General features: G+C 29.0%; 1 protein-coding gene across 1 annotated transcript in view; it reads right to left on the reverse strand.

Moving 5' to 3' along the window:
• Positions 1-1074: 1074 nt before the first annotated feature.
• The window catches only part of LOC145961226 (aminopeptidase N-like), a 32855-nt gene continuing 14671 nt past the window's right edge, over positions 1075-19258 (reverse strand). Inside the window, exons 7-13 of the mRNA XM_083081221.1 lie at positions 18974-19118; positions 7716-7996; positions 4707-4897; positions 4152-4490; positions 3998-4067; positions 3824-3889; positions 1075-1101 (exon numbers count right to left, since the gene is read on the reverse strand). Of these exons, the coding sequence (XP_082937347.1) occupies positions 1075-1101; positions 3824-3889; positions 3998-4067; positions 4152-4490; positions 4707-4897; positions 7716-7996; positions 18974-19118 (1119 nt within the window). The remainder of the gene's footprint in view (positions 1102-3823; positions 3890-3997; positions 4068-4151; positions 4491-4706; positions 4898-7715; positions 7997-18973; positions 19119-19258) is intronic.

Here is a 19258-nt window from a genome sequence, read left to right on the forward strand (position 1 = left end):
TCCTCAGCGAAAATGTCGCGGCACTAATAGTTTTCGAGTTATAAACGATTGAAAATAAAGAGTTTTTCGCAAACTAAGGCTTATGGGAACAAAATATTAATAAAATCACATTCTTTAGTTAATTTTAGGTAGAGTTTACTTTAATAGAATTTTAATTTAAGGCTTAGTTAGAAAGATACATGATGACAAAAATTGGGAATATGCAAAAAATAATGATCTCCCTCGACATTTTCGCTGAGGAAAAATCGTTTTTAAATTGGCCAGAGAATCTGCCTTTTTTTTTGGACGGAAGATACTTGGGACACCCTGTATGTATATATAAATATTAAAGAATTATAATATGTTTTATAAATTTTTAATTTCAGATATTATTTAAATATTAATATGTATTATTATACCTATATTATACTTATAATAAAAATTTGATTCAAGATAATAAAATTAATAAATATTAATAAATAAAGTTACAAATATAGAACGAATCAAATACAATTTAAAAAATAAATCAGAATACAATTTAAATTAGATGATACATTTTTAGTACATTAATAATATAATGTTAAATATATTGCAGATACTTTCTCATTTAATATAATTAGAATTATTCATATAATACAAGATAATTTAATTATGATATAACATAATTTAATTATAATTATTTATATATTATAATTATGAATGTAATTTATATTTAATTTAGTTATAATATAACATAATTTAATTATAATTATTTATATATTATAATTATAAATATAATTTACACTTTGCATTACTTCATGTAAATAAGGATATAAAAACATTAGTGCAAATATGAATTGCAGGATAAAATAAATCCTTGTAAATGCATTTAATTATATATTATTAATGCACATAAGCATAAATAATAAATCGATAACTGTAAACATTATAAATAACTATTTTAAAGAAAGATATATAGATATATTCGCATCATAATTATTACTTTCATTAAACGGATATTATTGATATTTTACAAAATTCTGAAAGTAATCTTTTTGACTTTTGATTTCGAAAAAACGTGTTTGTATCTTGCTTTGAATATTTAAAATATATTGCTTAATACTTTCGACCTCTTCGACATATCTATTCAATTCGCTTGTCTAAAACAGATTATATCGATATTAATTATTAGTGAATAGCAACTATCAATTATCAATAAATACTATATTAAATATTATCTCGTATATATACATATACATACATATATATATATATATATATATATATATATATATTATAAACATTTTATTTATAATAATAATCTTAAATATAATTGGAATAAATAATAATTATAGATTATATTGATGAAGATTATATTCTCTTCTCAGAATCAAAATTTTAGTTATCCTGAAGAAAAAACGGAATTTATAAGTTTGTAAACATTTTAAATTACTATGTCGATTTCTATGCAGGTTTCGCATATTTGTAAAAAATTTGCCAGCAATCGAATAAAGTGATATGAATTTTAAGAAATTAGTAAAGCTCTAAATGTGAAACATAAATTTAAATTTTTCGAACTAGGAAGAGAAAGTGAAATGCAGATGACAGTTATAACCTCAGTTTCAGAGAAAATTAATTTTTCTTTCAAAATAAATCGTTATACATGGAATACATTTCTTTCCTCAATGCGATACTAAATATCGAAGTCTTAATTTAAGATTTTTATTAAAATAAATAATCCCTAATCCCTATAAAAAAGCGTAGGCGAAAAAATATCGAGATGAAGTTGTTGAAACAAAAATGAAATCATACTCCTATTATACTACGTGTTCTATTACATTATGTGCATAGTGTTGCACCATATTTTATTTAACAATTCTTATGTCTGCAAAGAATGTTTATAAGTAATATTTTGTAAGTAACTCTTGACAAATAAAAATTCACAGAATTTAGAATTAGCGATTTTAAATATAAAATTAGAAATTTATAAGAGATATGGCTATTACAGAGAAAATATCATTATATTATAATATTATAATTATTATATCTAGCAGGCCATTGCATTAATTATTGTGTTAACCTATCATTATCACAGTTTTAGTTTAACAAATGACTCATGTAATATTAGAGTATGCTAGTCACATTACCTAATAACTCTCTCAATCATATTGAAAAAATATTTCAATTTATTTAACTAAGAGCTATTTAACATCTCAAAGCTATAAATTCTCTTTTTAAAATTTATATAAATCTATTTTTTATTAAGATCACTAAAATTTCCAAGTAAAGAAATTCTCTTTCTCTTTTGCTTTCCCTTACTCCCATGTTCTTTCTCACTCTCTTATTCACTAAGAATTATAATACACTACTAAAAAAAAATAGGGAACACTTTTTGTACCCGAAAAATTGGGCTATTTTTAAACCGCTGAAATTCGTCGAAAAATCATCGTAGACAAAAAATAAAAAAAGTATTTTGAAGCTTGAAGCTTCAACTTTAACGTGCAATTGGTGATTTAAAAAAATTTTTTTATCTTTCTTATCCTGCGCTTTAAAAAAGAACACATTGTTTAGTTCCTTAAAATTATATATTTTTAACACACCGAAACTTGATAAAAAAATTTTTCTCGAGAAATTCAACTAAAATTTCATAAACTACATTTTGCCTGAAACGCTTTTTGCCAAAACGCTTTTTTTTAAATTTTCTTACGATTTTTTTGACCAAATATACAATTTTGAAAATAAACCAGTATTTTTTATCGAACTACAGAGTGTCAAAAATACGTAATTTTAATAAACAAAACAATGTCTTTTTTAAAAGCATAGAACAAGGAAGATAAAAAATTAAAAAAACTAACGATAGCGAGATAACGAGCGCGTTAAAGATGAAATTTCAAGCTTCAAAATGCTTTCTTTATTTTTTGTCTACGACAATTTTTCGCCGAGTATCAACATCATATCTAAAAAATGCTGGTTTATTTTCAAAATCGTATTTATTTTTTATATTACTCGGTCAAAAAAAGTCGGAAGAAAATATTTAAAAAAGCTTTTCGCACAGAAAATGTAATTTATAGAACTTGAGGTGAATTTCTCGAGAAAAATTTATTGTTAATGTTATATCGTCTTATGTGGCGACTCCCGTGGCGATATGTAATAGATTCTCAGTTAAAGACTTTTTTCTTTTGTCGATCCTCCCCGGTATGCGCATCTCTTTATCTTCGTGCACTCGTCATTACGCAGTAATCACGCGAGTGTCGGGTTGTTTCGCTTTCCAATAAAGTATCGTAACAGAGTTTATTAGCAAAGAATATTTTATTTTATCCCTGACACAATCGTCCCAGCTCCACGGCCCCTTTTATATCAAGAGTTAAGTTGCGTGTTAAAAATACATAATTTTAAGGAATTAAACAGTGTGTTCTTTTTTAAAACGCAGAATAAGGAAGATAAAAAAATTTTAAAAACCACCAACTGCGCATTAAAGTTGAAACTTCAAGCTTCGAAGCTTTCAAGCTTGCTTTTCTAATTTTTTATCTACGATGATTTTTCGACGAGTTTCGGCGGTTTGAAAATAGCCCAATTTTTAGGGTACAAAAAGTATTCTCTATTTGTTTTTTTTGAGAAGTGTATTTTAAAAACAGTATATTTTTGGAAATTAGAAATAAAAATATGGTTATTTTATAAAAGAAATTAGATAACATTAATTTTTGCTTGTCGCTTTGAGATACTGTGACTAAATTAATATATTCTGTATGAAAACAAAAAATATCAACGATTAATAACGGAATATATGTATATTCGATAAAATGATATTCATAAAATTTACCTTTACTTTCACATCTTTCTTTTTCATATGTGAAAACCATGTTACCTTCTTATATTCACTTAATTTAATTGGAAATTGACTAATAAATATATTTGTTAGGAAGTCGTTTATCTAAAACAGATTATTTTGATTATATTGAACAACAATATTTAATGATAAATTGATGTCGCATTATGGTTATTTATTTTATATATATATATAAACACATGCAATTTTTACCTCTTTGAGTTGATTCGTAGAATAAACATGATTAATAATAATAATAAACGTTGCATACTCGCTAACTTGTCTATAACAGTAAAATAATAAATTTATTGATACACGCATAAATTGTTAAATGATAGATATATATTTACGGAGAAAACTGTATTACTTAGGTTTTATATTTGCAAGATTGTGTAATATGAAACTGAGTACTGCAGAATTCTTTGCATGCTTCGCGATAGTAGAAAGAAAATAATTAATATAATCTTGATCGGAAAAATCTTTTAAAAACATAATCGATGTTGTACTATTATTTTTTATTAGATTTAAATAGTCTTTGATAAATTGTGAATCTTCAGGGCAAGACAGATATTTTAAAAATTTAGTGTCAAATTTTTCTTTTCCCAGACGATATACTCCCCACCAAGGAGAATCTTCATTGCTAAGAGAATAGTACAATACTCTTAAACCTTGACAGTATGTCCATTCTTTCCACCATGGCAAAAGCCTACGGGATTCAATAACAAAATCAATAATAAAACAAATTCTGTTATAAAAGTTTTGCATATATTAACCTAATATTTTGATCAAATAATTTAACAAATTATAATTTTATAACATAATCTAATAAAGTTAAATTTTGATCAAATAATGTAATAAACATTGCACATGTATATACAAAACAATTAAATTAAAATAATCGGGAATATACAAGAAAAATTACGTATTTTTTTCGGGATCTGCGAGATGTCGATTTAAGTTATGTTGGGCTTTTTCTATGCATATGCGACCATCAAGATTACATGTCCATTTAGCAGCCTCCACTCTTAAACTCTTTGTAAGATCGTGTTCATTGGAAACTTCATTGTATCCAAGTTTGTCAAGCAAATCGTATAATAAGTTACTCATTTCCATCTAAATATATAAGTGCATATATATTGTTAATTGACATAAATTTTATATTTTTCGATTCTTGCATTATATTTTGCTATATAAAAAGATACCTTCCGCAATTATATTTTACATAATTTTATATATAAAGAACGTTCTGCGTTAGTAAAAAGCTGTGAATTTTTTTTATAAAGATATCTATTATATAGGTGTACTTATTATATACGTATTTACACACAAATTTGTATTTTTTTATGTGCACATTCACACATGCTTAACACATGTCCATATCATAAAATAAACATACAGAAGTGCATACATTCTATGCATATATTGTAGACATGTAGACATACATTTGGACATTATATGTATAATATAATGCAACAACTTTTTAACTGTTTGTGTATTAAACACACAGATAACTAATATATATGTTTCCTACTAATTTTGTATCTCAAAATTGATGATATTTAAATCGTCATTATGAATATCATGCTGTGATTAAAAATGGCAACAATTCTCAAATTTTTCCCTCTCCAACTTCTTATAATTAATAGAGGAGGCCGGGGAAAAGTAACATTTTTTGTATTATAGGTCACTAATTAATTATCGTTAGATATATAAAAAAAGATTATATGCTAAAAAACTCCATTTATTGTTCTATTATTATACCTATGTTTCAATCTCAAATAATGGATATTTAAAGAGCTACTATAGTTTCTCGCAAGTACGTTGATTGTTACTTTTATACTAGAACAAAAGTAACATAGTATGGGGATAAAAGTATCAGTTCTTATTTTCGAGAAAATAAAATAAATATCACTTTTTTCAATTTAAGGCAACTTTTATTATAATCATTTATTAAGCAAGATAACTTTTATTATTTTGTATTATGTTATGTTAAAATAAAAAATAAAATAAATATTTATTTTTATCATCTTTGAAAAACTTAAAAGAAATAATCTCCGTTAAGCAAAATAATTATAAGTAATATCATAAAATAATTATACTTAATATCACACCAGTTTTCTACTTTTTTAAGTCTAAATAATAGTTTAATTCTAAATAATAGTGTAAAAATTGTATGATAATTACTTATACAAAAGAGATTGATATCTATTCCGAATCACAATTATGGCATACGTAATAAGAATCGCCTTTGGTACAGTTATTATGGGACCAGCTCTTACATTCTAAGCATTGAAACATGTTACTTTCGTCCACAAAGTGTCGTGTTACATTTGTCCCCAAACACATTTTTTAGAATAAAAGCATTATAATCTAAATATGATGCAAACCTTAGCCAAATTAACTATAAAAACTTATGAATACATTTTAGAAGAATACACCGGCAAATAATTACGTCAATATATACACTTTAATTAGGCATAGATACAAAAAAACTAAAACAAGAAATACTTAGGTGAATAATGCAAATACACTAATTTCACTCCTGCATGTGCAACTGGTGCAATCATTCTACAACAATTAGCTGAAAAGGAAGAGAATCGGGACGTACGCGTTTAACTATACCCACACGGAACAAAAACCTCTAATGGATGTCCACTAGATGTTTACCATGGAGATTTGAAACCTCCATTAGATCATGTCCATGAAACGTCCCGTAAACATCTACTAGACATCCACAGTTCCGCATTTCATACCTCCATTCGACATCCATTAGACGTATTCATAGATGTCATATGTACGTTATATGGAGTAATTATAGATATTGAATGAAGCGTTCATGGATGTCATATGTACGTTATATGGAGTAATTATAGATATTTTGTGGAGCTCTTATGGATGTCAGATATACGTTATATGGAGTAATTATAGATATTTTGTCGAGCTTTCATGAATGTCATATGTACGTTATATGGAGTAACAAATAGATAATGAACGGATCATTTTCGTTTGGCTGGACATTTACTTGTCCGACTTATAAAATCGATTTAATATCTGAAGTTCCTCTATTGAAACTGTATCAGAAGTTAGATCGAAGTAATACATTTAATTTTATCTGTCGCCTTTTGCAAGCTTTATATAATTCTCATGACTAAAACTCAAGTACGAGAAAAATAGCGCACCATAGCGGTAAACGAACGAACTAGCGCGATTACTGATTTTACAGTGAAATTTTACTTCCACTGACTATAATTATTAGTGAGATATAAGATAAAGTAACAAAAAATAATATTTACCAATACTAGGAAAAATAATTGATAAAAATTATTTATGTTAAGAGAAATGTGTACACATCTATCATACATCTATAATCGACGTCTAATGGACATCCATGATGAATTTACAAACGACATCTACCGTGGAGATAATATGGATTTCTATTAGAGATCCATTGAACATCCACCGTGGAGATAGAGGTCACATGGGGGTATGGAGGTTATATGGACCTCCAATGGATGTCATGTTCTGTGTGGGTATAATATAAGTAATATATATAGTATAAATTATTCAACATATTGTGTAGTTTAGTAGGAGGCTTGTTACTTTCATGACGCTGTTACTTTTGTCTCCGGTCTCCCCTACATAATCTATTCGAATATTAATTTACAAATAGATTATCTTTCATCCAAAATATATTTAAAAAATGTAATCAAATTTTTTTAGCTACATGTATTTTATTGTATGTCTCTTTTTGAAAAGTATATGATAATTATTGTTATAAAAGCGCATAATTTATTAATATATGTAATTTTTGTTAATATATGTAATATTTATTAATTATTAATATATGTAATAATGATTAATAATTATTAATATATGTAATAAGTATGTTTTAGTATATTTAACATCATTATTGACAATTTATAATATTTACCTTGATGTTTCCAAAATTTGTTTCCGAAAATAGAAAGATATTGGACAGATATTCTAAAGCTTTGAACATAGGATACCATGCTACGTAATCTGTTTCTCGTGATAGATATTTCGTGATATTCCAAAATACAGTGGAATTAAGTTGGCCTGTTACCATTAAGTGGAAAGCGTCATCGATAATTTGGGCACGATTCAGAACATGTATTTGCATATAATTTTCAGAATTTAGATAACTTGCAATTTTTCGCCAATTCTCGATATCGTAATTGACCCGATAATATCCTACCGATAACAAATAAATTATATAGCGACTATAATTCTTTCAGATAGATTTATCAATATAAGTATCTGTTTTTGTACATTTACCCAGATAAAAAAGGTATCAAAAATTATAAGTAAATAGAAAAACGGATTGTAAAATATTATATATATGAAATTATTTTGCACTAAAATTGAGTATATATAATAGTTGTACAAGAAATTTTATTTAATCCAATAATAAATAAATCCATAAATTTAATCCAATTTTTTAATTATATAAATAAACAAATTGCATTATATTATATAATATTATTTGTTATTATCTATATATTTATATAAAAACATAATCTAAAATTAATGAAAATGAAAAAGCTTTTTTACTCCCGACTACTGCAAACCTACGGTAAAGGGAATATGCGTTATCGAGTTCGGATTGATTGTAACGGGTATTCTCGATAACTTTAAACTTTAAACTTTATTTCGATATCATCTTTTGCACATCAATTTCTTATTAATCAAGGAAGGTTTCAAGCATATAATTATCGTTATTTGTTTTATTAATAAAAAGCAGAAAAATAAATATTATTTCGTCTATACGTCTTCTCATTGGCTGCGAGTGAATCTAAGAAGCAAAATGATTCACCAATAAGATTCGTTCTAAGCAACCGTATAGGGAATTATACTTGAGTTGAAGTTAAGACATCTCGAAGTAGTGGCGGGAATAATAATTGACATAACCCTATATGTCAAATTATTGTTATTGATGATAATAAATTGTTGTCAGTAATTATTATTAAATTGTGAAGTTATAAGGTCTGTTTTTTATTCCTGCACTAACTGAACTAGTTCAAAAAGTGTACATTAAAGCGTTTTTTATTCCGGAACTGGTGTAACTGTTCGTTATTCCAGTGTAGCTGACCTGAGTGCACGAGTTCACTGCACTGCCTTCAGTCTGGAGATAGAGTAAGCAGTGCAAAGCACTCGTGTGCAATTTCAAACGAAAGTAAAGTAACTGTCAAATGTAAAGATCTTAAAGGTTAAAATAAAAAAGATTTTATAATATTTATAGTTTAATATCTCAATATCTCATATAGTTAAATAAAGTTAAAATATAATAAAAGTTACAATCGCGTTAAATCAATCGTTATCTTCATTCATAGTCCTTTTGTTCGTGTCCGAACATAGTGATCTCTCTCTTTTATATACCTGTGTTGCGCACCAGATTATCACACGTATATGGGACCTACAGTTTAATGCCGATTCCGAACGGCTGAGAAATAGAGAGATTCTCTTGGCAAATCAATCGTTATAACCAATACCAATTACAAAAGGTAATATTTGACTAATAGTAAAATGTAATAGGTTAAAAATTTATAAAAAAATTATAAAAAGATTATAAAAATTAAAATTTTGTCAAATTTATAATATAAACATTTTCACAATTTATAATATAATAAATAATAATATATAATCTATAAATAATAAATAATAATATAATAAATAATATTATTAATATTATTCTGTTTATTTATTTTATTTTATTTAATATCCCAGATAGCACAAGACATCCTCAGGATCATCCTGAATATGTCTAGGATATCCTGGGACAATTTCAGAATTATCCTGAATATGTCCAGGATACTCTGGGATATTTCTAAGATATTTATGTTAATGTTAAATATTTTATGTGTATATTTGCGAACTTCATTAATTATAATAAAATATTTGAAATAATTTTAAGATGTTAAAAATTTCAACAAGGTATAAATCTTCCTTTAATGTCCATTGTTCCATTAGAGAGTTCACTATGTATATTTATTAAATTCAAATATAAAAAGTCCTAATATCATCCTATACATACATATCCTATCCAAACATGTCTTGAGGCATATCCAAGACTATCCTGAAGACATTTTATAAAACTCCTCAAGACATCGTGAACACATTTCACATGAGTTTTTTACTATCTGGAATGAGTGAAAACAAAGCTTATAAGTGCATAAATGCTTAACTCATTCGGCATGTAATATTACTAAAATATTATAATGCTTAGAAATATTTCATTAACATTTCAATTGTAGCTTTGTATCTGAAATGTTTCAGAAAAAGTTTTATATTTGTTTGTTTGGAAATATATAATATTACATATTTAGAATGTGTTTCTAGCTTTGCCGCTACGCGATGCTACACCAAACTTAACTAACTTCCCAAACAGCACAAGATATTCTCAGGATGATCCTGAATATATCCTAAATATTCTCGAGATATACGCAGGATTTATTCAGGATATGATATAAAGCCAAACAGCTCAGAATATTTTTTGGATCTCTTAAGGGAGTCCTGCGGAACTGTAAGAGATATTTTAAGGATATCCTTTTGTGTTCCTTATCTAGACAGCACAAGACGTTTTCAGGATCATAATTCAAACAGCTCAGGATGCTTTTTTGGAATTTTTAAGGGAACCCTGCGTGGCTATAAGAAATATTTTAAGGATATCTTTTTGTGTTCCTCATTACATCCCAAATTAGTTCAGAAAATATGTGATTGATACACTGAAAAATTGTATTCTTGAAATGTATACTTTATAAGTTCTCTTAATAAATATTCTTAATGAATAAGAATATATTCTTAATTTGCGATTTCTGCGCCGCAACTTGATTTCCGCGTGTGGGACATGCGTGCAGTGCAATGACACATGTTTCTTCATTTGCCGCTACGCAGCGACACCACTCTTAACTTTTCTCGTATGCAATATTTATCATAAAATGTATATAAAGGACTTGTATTAACGTAAGATCTAAAGTATATTTTTTTTTCTTAGCAGTGGTGCGAAAAAGAGGACATTGTTCACACACAGGTTCTCTGATTATGTGCATTTGAGCAGGATCCTCTTTCTGACATCATCTGTTTATCAGTTTAATTTTAAATTGAATTTAAAATAATTTGTGTAATAATCTGGATTCCTTGTTAGGATTCAGAATATTAAACAGATTATTTGAAATTAGACGGAAAAAGACTTTTAGACCAATAATTAAATTTCTTTGACTTCAGCAAAATTTATTAAATCTAAAGAAATTTTTATTTGTATGTTAAGAATATCTAATAAGAATATTTAATAAGAATATCTCTTTAGAAGATTTTCTTCTTAATTTAAGAGGATTCTCTTAACGTCTATTTAGTAGAATATATTCTAAAGATAAGTGGCATATTCTCAAGTTGAGAGTAGAATTCTTTCGGTGTACTATATATATGCTATTTGAAGGATTAATTTAGATTATGTCCAGCATATGTTTTCAGGATTATTTAAGAAGAAATTTAAAAAATTATATATGCGTTGCATATACAAACATATATTTGGCATATAAACTGCCAAATCAAGCAATGCGATATAAAATATGCGAAAAAATATGCTGGATATAACCTAAATTAATCCTGAAAATAGCATATAAAGCACCTCAACGATATATTCTGGACCAATTTAGGATGTATTGCAGATGTTTCAAGAGTTATAAGATTTCCTATGGACATCCTGCAAATATCTTTAGGACTTTGAAATAGAATCTCCTGAGGATATATCTAGGCTTTATGTGAGGCATTCATTTACTATTCCTCAGGACATCCTCAGAATGTACGAAAATTACAAACAGATATCCTCAGCATATCTCCTATATTCGTGCAGGACATCCTTAGGAGATCCAAGAGACGTTCGTGTGCTGTTTGGATCGTATTCAATTTTTCAACAAGAAGGCGCTATATAAAGGATAACATAAGATCCGAACTATATTTCTTCTTTTTAGCCAGTTTTCTGATAAACTGACTTAATTTAAAATAATTTAAAAACAAATTATTTGAAATTAATCGGATAAATGGAAAATAGCACGTTTATTGCGTATTAAAGTATTCTTAATACCGCGAGGGCATTTATATATTTTTATAAATTTCCAAGATATTCATTTATCAGAAACGAATAATAATATTTCAGTGATATTATTAAAATCTTTCGACGAAGTTGCCGATTTGAAATGATTACGGACATGAAACATAGCAGAAGTGTTACACAAACGGTCATGAAATATTTCTGTAATACTATTAAAAAGTATAATATTTTAAATATTTGAAATATGGCAGCAATAATGTTTCAATAATATTACATACTGAATGGGAGAACATTCTGGAGCTATCCGACGGATATCCTGAGGATGCTTAACAGGATACCCTGAGGATGTCTTAGGAACTAATATTCGGATATTTTTTGTTCTTCCTCAGGATATCCTGAGTATGTCCTAGGAATAAATTAGGATATCCACAGGATATCCGTAATGTCCGTCCTGGACGTCCTGAAGATGTCACTGTGCTGCCTGGGATGTGACATCATGTTACTCTTGCACTTCAAGCGTTTTTTATTTCCTATACTCCTATACTCTTAATTCTCGCTTGCACTGATTCAGTGCAAGTTCAGTTCTAGTTCAGTCTAGTGCAAGAATAAAGAATAATTGTGAAGTTATTTATTTTGAAGTTATATTTATCAGAAAAAAGTTTTACAAAATATGGACATATCTGAAGAAAATGTTCCTAAATAGGTAAGCTTTTCTCTCTTTCTATTATTAATAATAATTATTTTTATTTGCAGCATAGTTATAATAATAAATAATATAACATAATGTGAGAGAAAATAATCTTCTGCATAGCCATATAATTATCATTATATGATATTTCTACAATCATTCTTGGCTACGCAGCAAATATATAAACTTCTATGATTGCAGTTATGTTACTACACAGTCCTAAAAACTTGTATATAGTCATAATTATGTGGCTCGCAGAAGATTATTCATTTTTACATTATGTTATGTTGCGGCGCAACCCTAATATTCATTTTTACATTATGTTATATTGCTGCGCAGCCCTAATATTTACTCTTACATTATGTTATGTTGCTGCGCAACCCTAAAAACTTGTATATAGTCATAATTATGTGACTATATAGAAGATTATTCTCTGTTACATTATGTTATGTTGTTGCGCAGTCCTAATAAATAATAACATAATGTGAGAAAGAATTATCTTCTGTGTAGTCATAGTTATGTAGTGTGGAATATGCAGAATTTATATATTTGAATTTAAACCCACACGGAAAAATTTATCTAATAGATATCTAATAAATGTCTAAATGTCTATATGAGGTCCATATCCTCTATAGATAACTAGTAGATGTATATATAACATCCACATATCTATATCCACTAAATAGCTACCAGAAATATCTACTAAATGTACACATATTATCCACATATCTACATTCACACACAAAAAATACGAGCCACTAAATTTTAGCACAATTTTTTAACATCTTTTAATAACAATAAATCAGCCCAAAATCATCGTATTAAGATTAAACAAAACTCAAATTAAAACCTGAACATTTTTTTTAAAAAGCAAAAACACAAATTTGAGTTACAAAAAATATTTTACAAAAGATATTTTAAAATGACAGACGTTGAAGATAGACTTTGAGAAATGGGAAATAAATTTTTTTTTAACTGGTACAAAAGTTTTACAAAAATTCTTGTTTTCTGGTGCAAAAATGTATGAGTTTTTAAGCCCATTTATTTCCTAATAAATTCATATTTTAATCAATTTTCTACGATCTTTTTTGATAAAGTTATGTCGTTTTGAGGAAAGATTTGAATCTGACCGTCTATCTCTATGAAGCATCTTGGATCGAGTTACACTTTAATTTCTTTTTTGAAAAAGTTTTCCATAATAATTTATTTCTGAATTGCAGATTTTACAAGGATAGTTTCATTTTATAACATTTTCTTCAAAACGGTGTAACTTTATCAAAAAAGATAAAAAATTTATTAAAATATGAATTTGTTAAGAAATAAATAAGCTTAAAAACATATTTGCACCAGGGAGTCGATTTTCCTGAGCAATGCAGCAGTTTAAAAAAATAATTTGTTTTCTATTTCTCAAAGTCTATCTTCAGCATTTGTCATTTTGTAAAACATTTTTTGTAACTCAAATTTGGTTTTTTTAATTTTTAAGAGGACTGATTAATTTGAGCTTTATTTCATATCAATACGGTGATTTTTGCTAATTTGTTGCCATTAAAAGATATTAAAATATTTTGCTAAAATTTAGTATTCCGTTTTTTTGAATGTGAGTGTATATCCACCAAGTAGCTACCAAAGATATCCAATGGATATTCATATATATCCACGAGTTTCACGCTTTGCCGCTAGGTAAAAGGAAAACGCCTAACCCGAAAGGGATCCATATCCAATCTAAGACAGTATATAAGACCGCGGCACTGGTTCCGCGAGTCATAGCTTATCGGTCAAAGAGCGCATTAGCTCGAAGACTGTTATAGCCGTATCTCTTCTATCTTTTGTGAGAGGAGCCCCAGAGCTCCAAAAATTAACCGCAGACGGTTAATTTTTTTTATGGCGAATTCCGTCATATTTATTATAAAAGAATAAATGTCCTTGCAAAAATCAATATCAATACATAATAGTAAATGTATCTATATTAATAATAAATGTATCTATACATAAATATCCACTGAATGTTGTACGAATATCTACAGGATATTGATTTATATATCCTGTAGATATCTACGAAACTTCGAAATGCGGACATTTGGATATCTATAGCATTTCTAATGACTGTTTTTTGTATTGTTACGCGCGCGCCCGCGTTGCGGCCCTGCCGTTGTCCGGATCCCGTGGTCAATTGTTTATAAACAACGAGAGTCAGCTGAGTTGGAAGCCAGCTGTCAAGCTGGGCGGACGCGTCTCGATTTCCCGTGTGATTATTATCGTTATATCTGTTACATTCTGTGTTCTCTGGTGTTATTAAAGTTCTTGCGTTCCTTTAACACGAGTGTTATTTCCGTGTGCGCGAGCGTGTGCGCGAGTGCCGATCGTTGTGTCGCGCGCGATTCGAGATATATCGTTCCGCGGACGCAACATTTTTGGGGGCTCGTCCGGGATACCAGAATCCCGGGGAGAAAGGATCTGAGAATCCCGGGAGTGAAAGGATCTGAGAATCCCGAGAATGAAAAGAACATCCTGGCGTTAAAAATGGCAACGCTCCGTGAAGGACGAATGCGGCAGCGGACGGAGTATACGGAGCAGCTGCGGCGAAATGCTCCGAGAAAGGGGGGAGAGGAGGCAAACGATCCAGCTAAGTCGCTCCAATATTATGAATAATTGTTATTCTGTAAGAGCGGCTTCACGCGGTTAGATCGGCTCGCGTGGTTTATAAAAAAATCGTTATGTTAAAAATGTTTTGTTTCGGAATATAACTTATTAAAGAATAAGCTGTTGTGTTTAAAATTTGTGCGGACTCGGATGTATCTCGAATAGGGGTAATTCCTCATTCTTAGAATGCCTGGACGGCAATATTCGTTGTGGTTTTTTTAGTGTTTATTAGGAAAATGGTTGTATTGATTCCGAATATTTTTGTAAGGGGCATTCGTGTATTTGTAATAGTTGAGTAATCTTCGAAGAATTGTGGGAGGGACTACCAAATTGTAAATTGATTAGGGAATGGTTTTACATCCGAGGCCCGAAAGAGATAAAAAGGGAAACTTAATGAAAATTAGTGTTACTAGTTACTCGTTTTACTGTTTTTTATTTAAAGGGAAGAAAATTTTGGAGACGCGTCGGAGTGATCTGGCCGAAACTTCAGAAGTAGAAATCTTCAATTGAAGGCTGCCTCGCCCACGGTTTTTGAGCCGTGATTTTCCCGTGGGCCGGAGGGCGAATGCCGAGGCAGGTATTTGGGGAGTCCTTTTAGGACGATGGGTCCACGGTGGATACCCCCCTCTTGTCCGAAGAAAGGCACGGAAAGGACAGGAAAAGGGACAGAAAAAAAAGACTTGCGCCGGGCACGAGGAAGATGATTGAAATGGGAGGCTGCCCTGGAGTCGATTCTTGGGGGTCTGGCCAACTCCCTGGAAGGAATCGATTGGGAGTCTGCCCAGTGGATTGGGGCCTGGTCGGAGCGAAGCTCGGTAACCGGGAGCAACAGCTCAGGGAGAGCAAGATATCGTTCGGGGTCCCTGGAGTCCGCGAAGATTGGTCATCGAGCCCCTTGCTGATTGTCGGGACGACAATCTTGAAGAGGAGGGGCAGTGTTACGCGCGCGCCCGAGTCATTGCGGCTCTGCCGTTGTCCGGATCCCGTGGTCAATTGTTTATAAACAACGAGAGTCAGCTGAGTTGGAAGCCAGCTGTCAAGCTGGGCGGACGCGTCTCGATTTCCCGTGTGATTATTATCGTTATATCTGTTACATTCTGTGTTCTCTGATGTTATTAAAGTTCTTGCGTTCCTTTAACACGAGTGTTATTTCCATGTGCGCAAGCGTGTGCGCGAGTGCCGATCGTTGTGTTGCGCGATTTGAGATATATCGTTCCGCGGACGCAACATTTTATTCATGGATATCCTTAGTGCCCATGAAGGATATCTAGTGGATATCTAATACCAATTATTTTCCGTATGGGAATGTATCATTATTATATTTTATATTAAGTTTCTCTTCCGCGTTAATTTTAAAACATACGCGCACACATACACACATTCATGTATACACACCGAACACATCTAGCGCGGCGTTTCCAGATTACTCTTGTAAAATATAGAATTAATAATAATTACAATGTAACAAAGTAATTTGTTAGCACCATTTAATTCTAAAATCCTAGCCTTTGTAAATCATATTACGCTAAATATGTGAAGAGAATCAATTCAAATAAGAATAAATTGAAATAATAATAACTTTACTTCTCATATATGTATGTGTATAATTTTTTTAAATGTAATATTTAATAATAGTATAAAGTTAATTGTTAAGTTTGAAGTAATGTTTACAAATAAATATTACTTCAAACTTTTCTAAGCTTATGTTTTTATTATTAAATATTAAATATTTGTGAAATATTTGTTTTTTATTACTTAATATTTTTGTTTCATTTTTTTATTTACTTCTAATTTTTTAATTTTTTTTACTTAATTTATTTAATTAATTTTTTTTTATTTTAGATTTTTATTTGTTGTATATTTTTGTCTCTTTATTATAATCATTAATTATATTTGGTGTTATACGGTGGATTGTAAATGGTTTAAAATCATGTTGCTTAAAATTTACACATGCATGCGCACGCGCGCGCACACACACACACACACACACACACACACACAAAATGCTATTTAATAATGCTATTTAATACAAAATGTATGACCAAAATAATAAAATTGATAATAAAATTGATCTGCAATAGTTTGTAACATATTAAATAAATTGATTAAATTATCAAATAATAAATATATTAATTACATAAAAAAATTCCTACTTTTATATATACATGTATTATTAAATTAATATAATTATATCTTATTTTAAAGAATTATATTGCGAATTTAAAAAACTATTTAAGAAAAGAAAAAGAAAGTTTTTATTGTATTTAAACTTTAATTAAAATATCCATGTCTAATAATATACAATATCAAAACACAATTTTATTGAAGATTTAAATGTATTGCAGAAATTTAATAAAATTCTGAAATTACATATTTATATTTAATACAGAAGATATATTATCAAATTTACTATACAGGGTCTAACTGAAAAAGCGCCCACGGAGCAAATAGCGTTATTCCTGATTAAAAATGGAGTCGAAAAGTCCTGAACCATTTTTTCTAAAATGCTTAATAAAGCGGTAATTATAAAGTTACGCCAATAAGCACCGACCTTTAGACGGGCGCACGTCAGTGAGCGGTGCGCCTGGTAGTGTGCGTGAGCGCTCCGCCGTTTCGGCGCTATGTTATGCCGCTATCGTGCAATATTTTTATGCGTTGTAATAATGTGAAAAACCTTAATTTGCATTAAAAATCATATTTCTTCCGTCAAAAACGTTTCCTTAAAAAGAAATTTCAACAAGGAAGCTAAAGGTCGGTGCTTATTGGTGCAACTTCACTCAATAATTACCGCTTTATTAAGCATTATAGAAAAAAATGGTTCAGGACTTTTCGACTCGATTTTTAATCAGGAATAACGTTATTTGCTCCGTAGGCGCTTTTTCAGTTACACCCTGTATATTTGTAAGAATAAATAACTTTGTTATTCAATATTATAAAAAACGTAGTATTTATATTTATTATAAATGATAATGTACTCTCTAAAAATGAGTCAATGAAAATATCACTAATTTTAACAGTAAAATAAGATTTCACTGACAAGAGAATCAGCGAGTGTTTCACTGACCTTTCCTCTTCAGGAAACGTTTATATTTTGTTACCTTATCTTATATCTCATTGATTATGGTCATTCAGTGGAAGTAAAATTCACTGTAAAATTAGTAAATTTCACTGTAAAACCAATAATCGCTAGTTTGTTTGTTTACCGCTACGATGCGCTATCTCTTAAGTAAGTTTTAGTCATTAGAGAATTAAAATTTGCAAAAGGCGAAAAATGAAATTAAAAATATTACTTCGATTTAATTTCTGATACAATTTGAACAGAGGAACTTTAGATATTAAGTCGATTTTATAAATCGAACACAAATCAATGTCCGGTGAATAAACGAAAATGATCCATTCATTATCTATTTAAGATAACAAGTTCAACATATATTTAATATAAATAAAATAAAATTTTTAATAATAAATATAAATAAAATCTTACTAATACTGATTGAAACAGTCAATATTACGGATTCTTTCAGTGAAATGTTAGTGATTTACAGTGCTGTACTTATACTGTACTTGTACTGCTATAATAAGTGAGTATTTATTGTTTTTTAGTGATAATACACTGATTCATTTTTAGAGAATAACAGAATATTTATTATTATATTTTACAGTCAATCATTTTGAATATATAACAAATGAAAAATGTTTAAATAATTTAGAAGCTTATATATAATTAAAATAATATAAAATTTTCATTATGTTAAAAACATTATAAAGTATGATAAATTTGTTACACATTTACCAGTTTGTTGTATGTTAAATAGTATCCAGCCATCCTCTTTAAAATTCAAATGTAATCCAAAAGTCAGAAAAGACAATAAAGTATTATTTAAAGTACCAGTAAAATGTTGATGCGTCTGTGTAGTATACAGGGTGACCCATTTTAACTTAGGCAGCCAAATAACTCGAAAAATAAGCACACTACGAAAAAATGTTTAGAATCAAAATTTTGTCATTTCGAGGGGGACGTACAATGACGTTAAAATGAGCCCCCCCACCCCTCCCCCTGGGCGGTGAGGGGGGGCAA

The sequence above is a fragment of the Camponotus vicinus genome, unplaced genomic scaffold, assembly GCF_025532165.1.
Source record: "Camponotus vicinus isolate PSW18456_S1 unplaced genomic scaffold, iyCamVici1.0 SCAF_11, whole genome shotgun sequence".
Lineage (NCBI taxonomy): Eukaryota > Metazoa > Arthropoda > Insecta > Hymenoptera > Formicidae > Camponotus > Camponotus vicinus.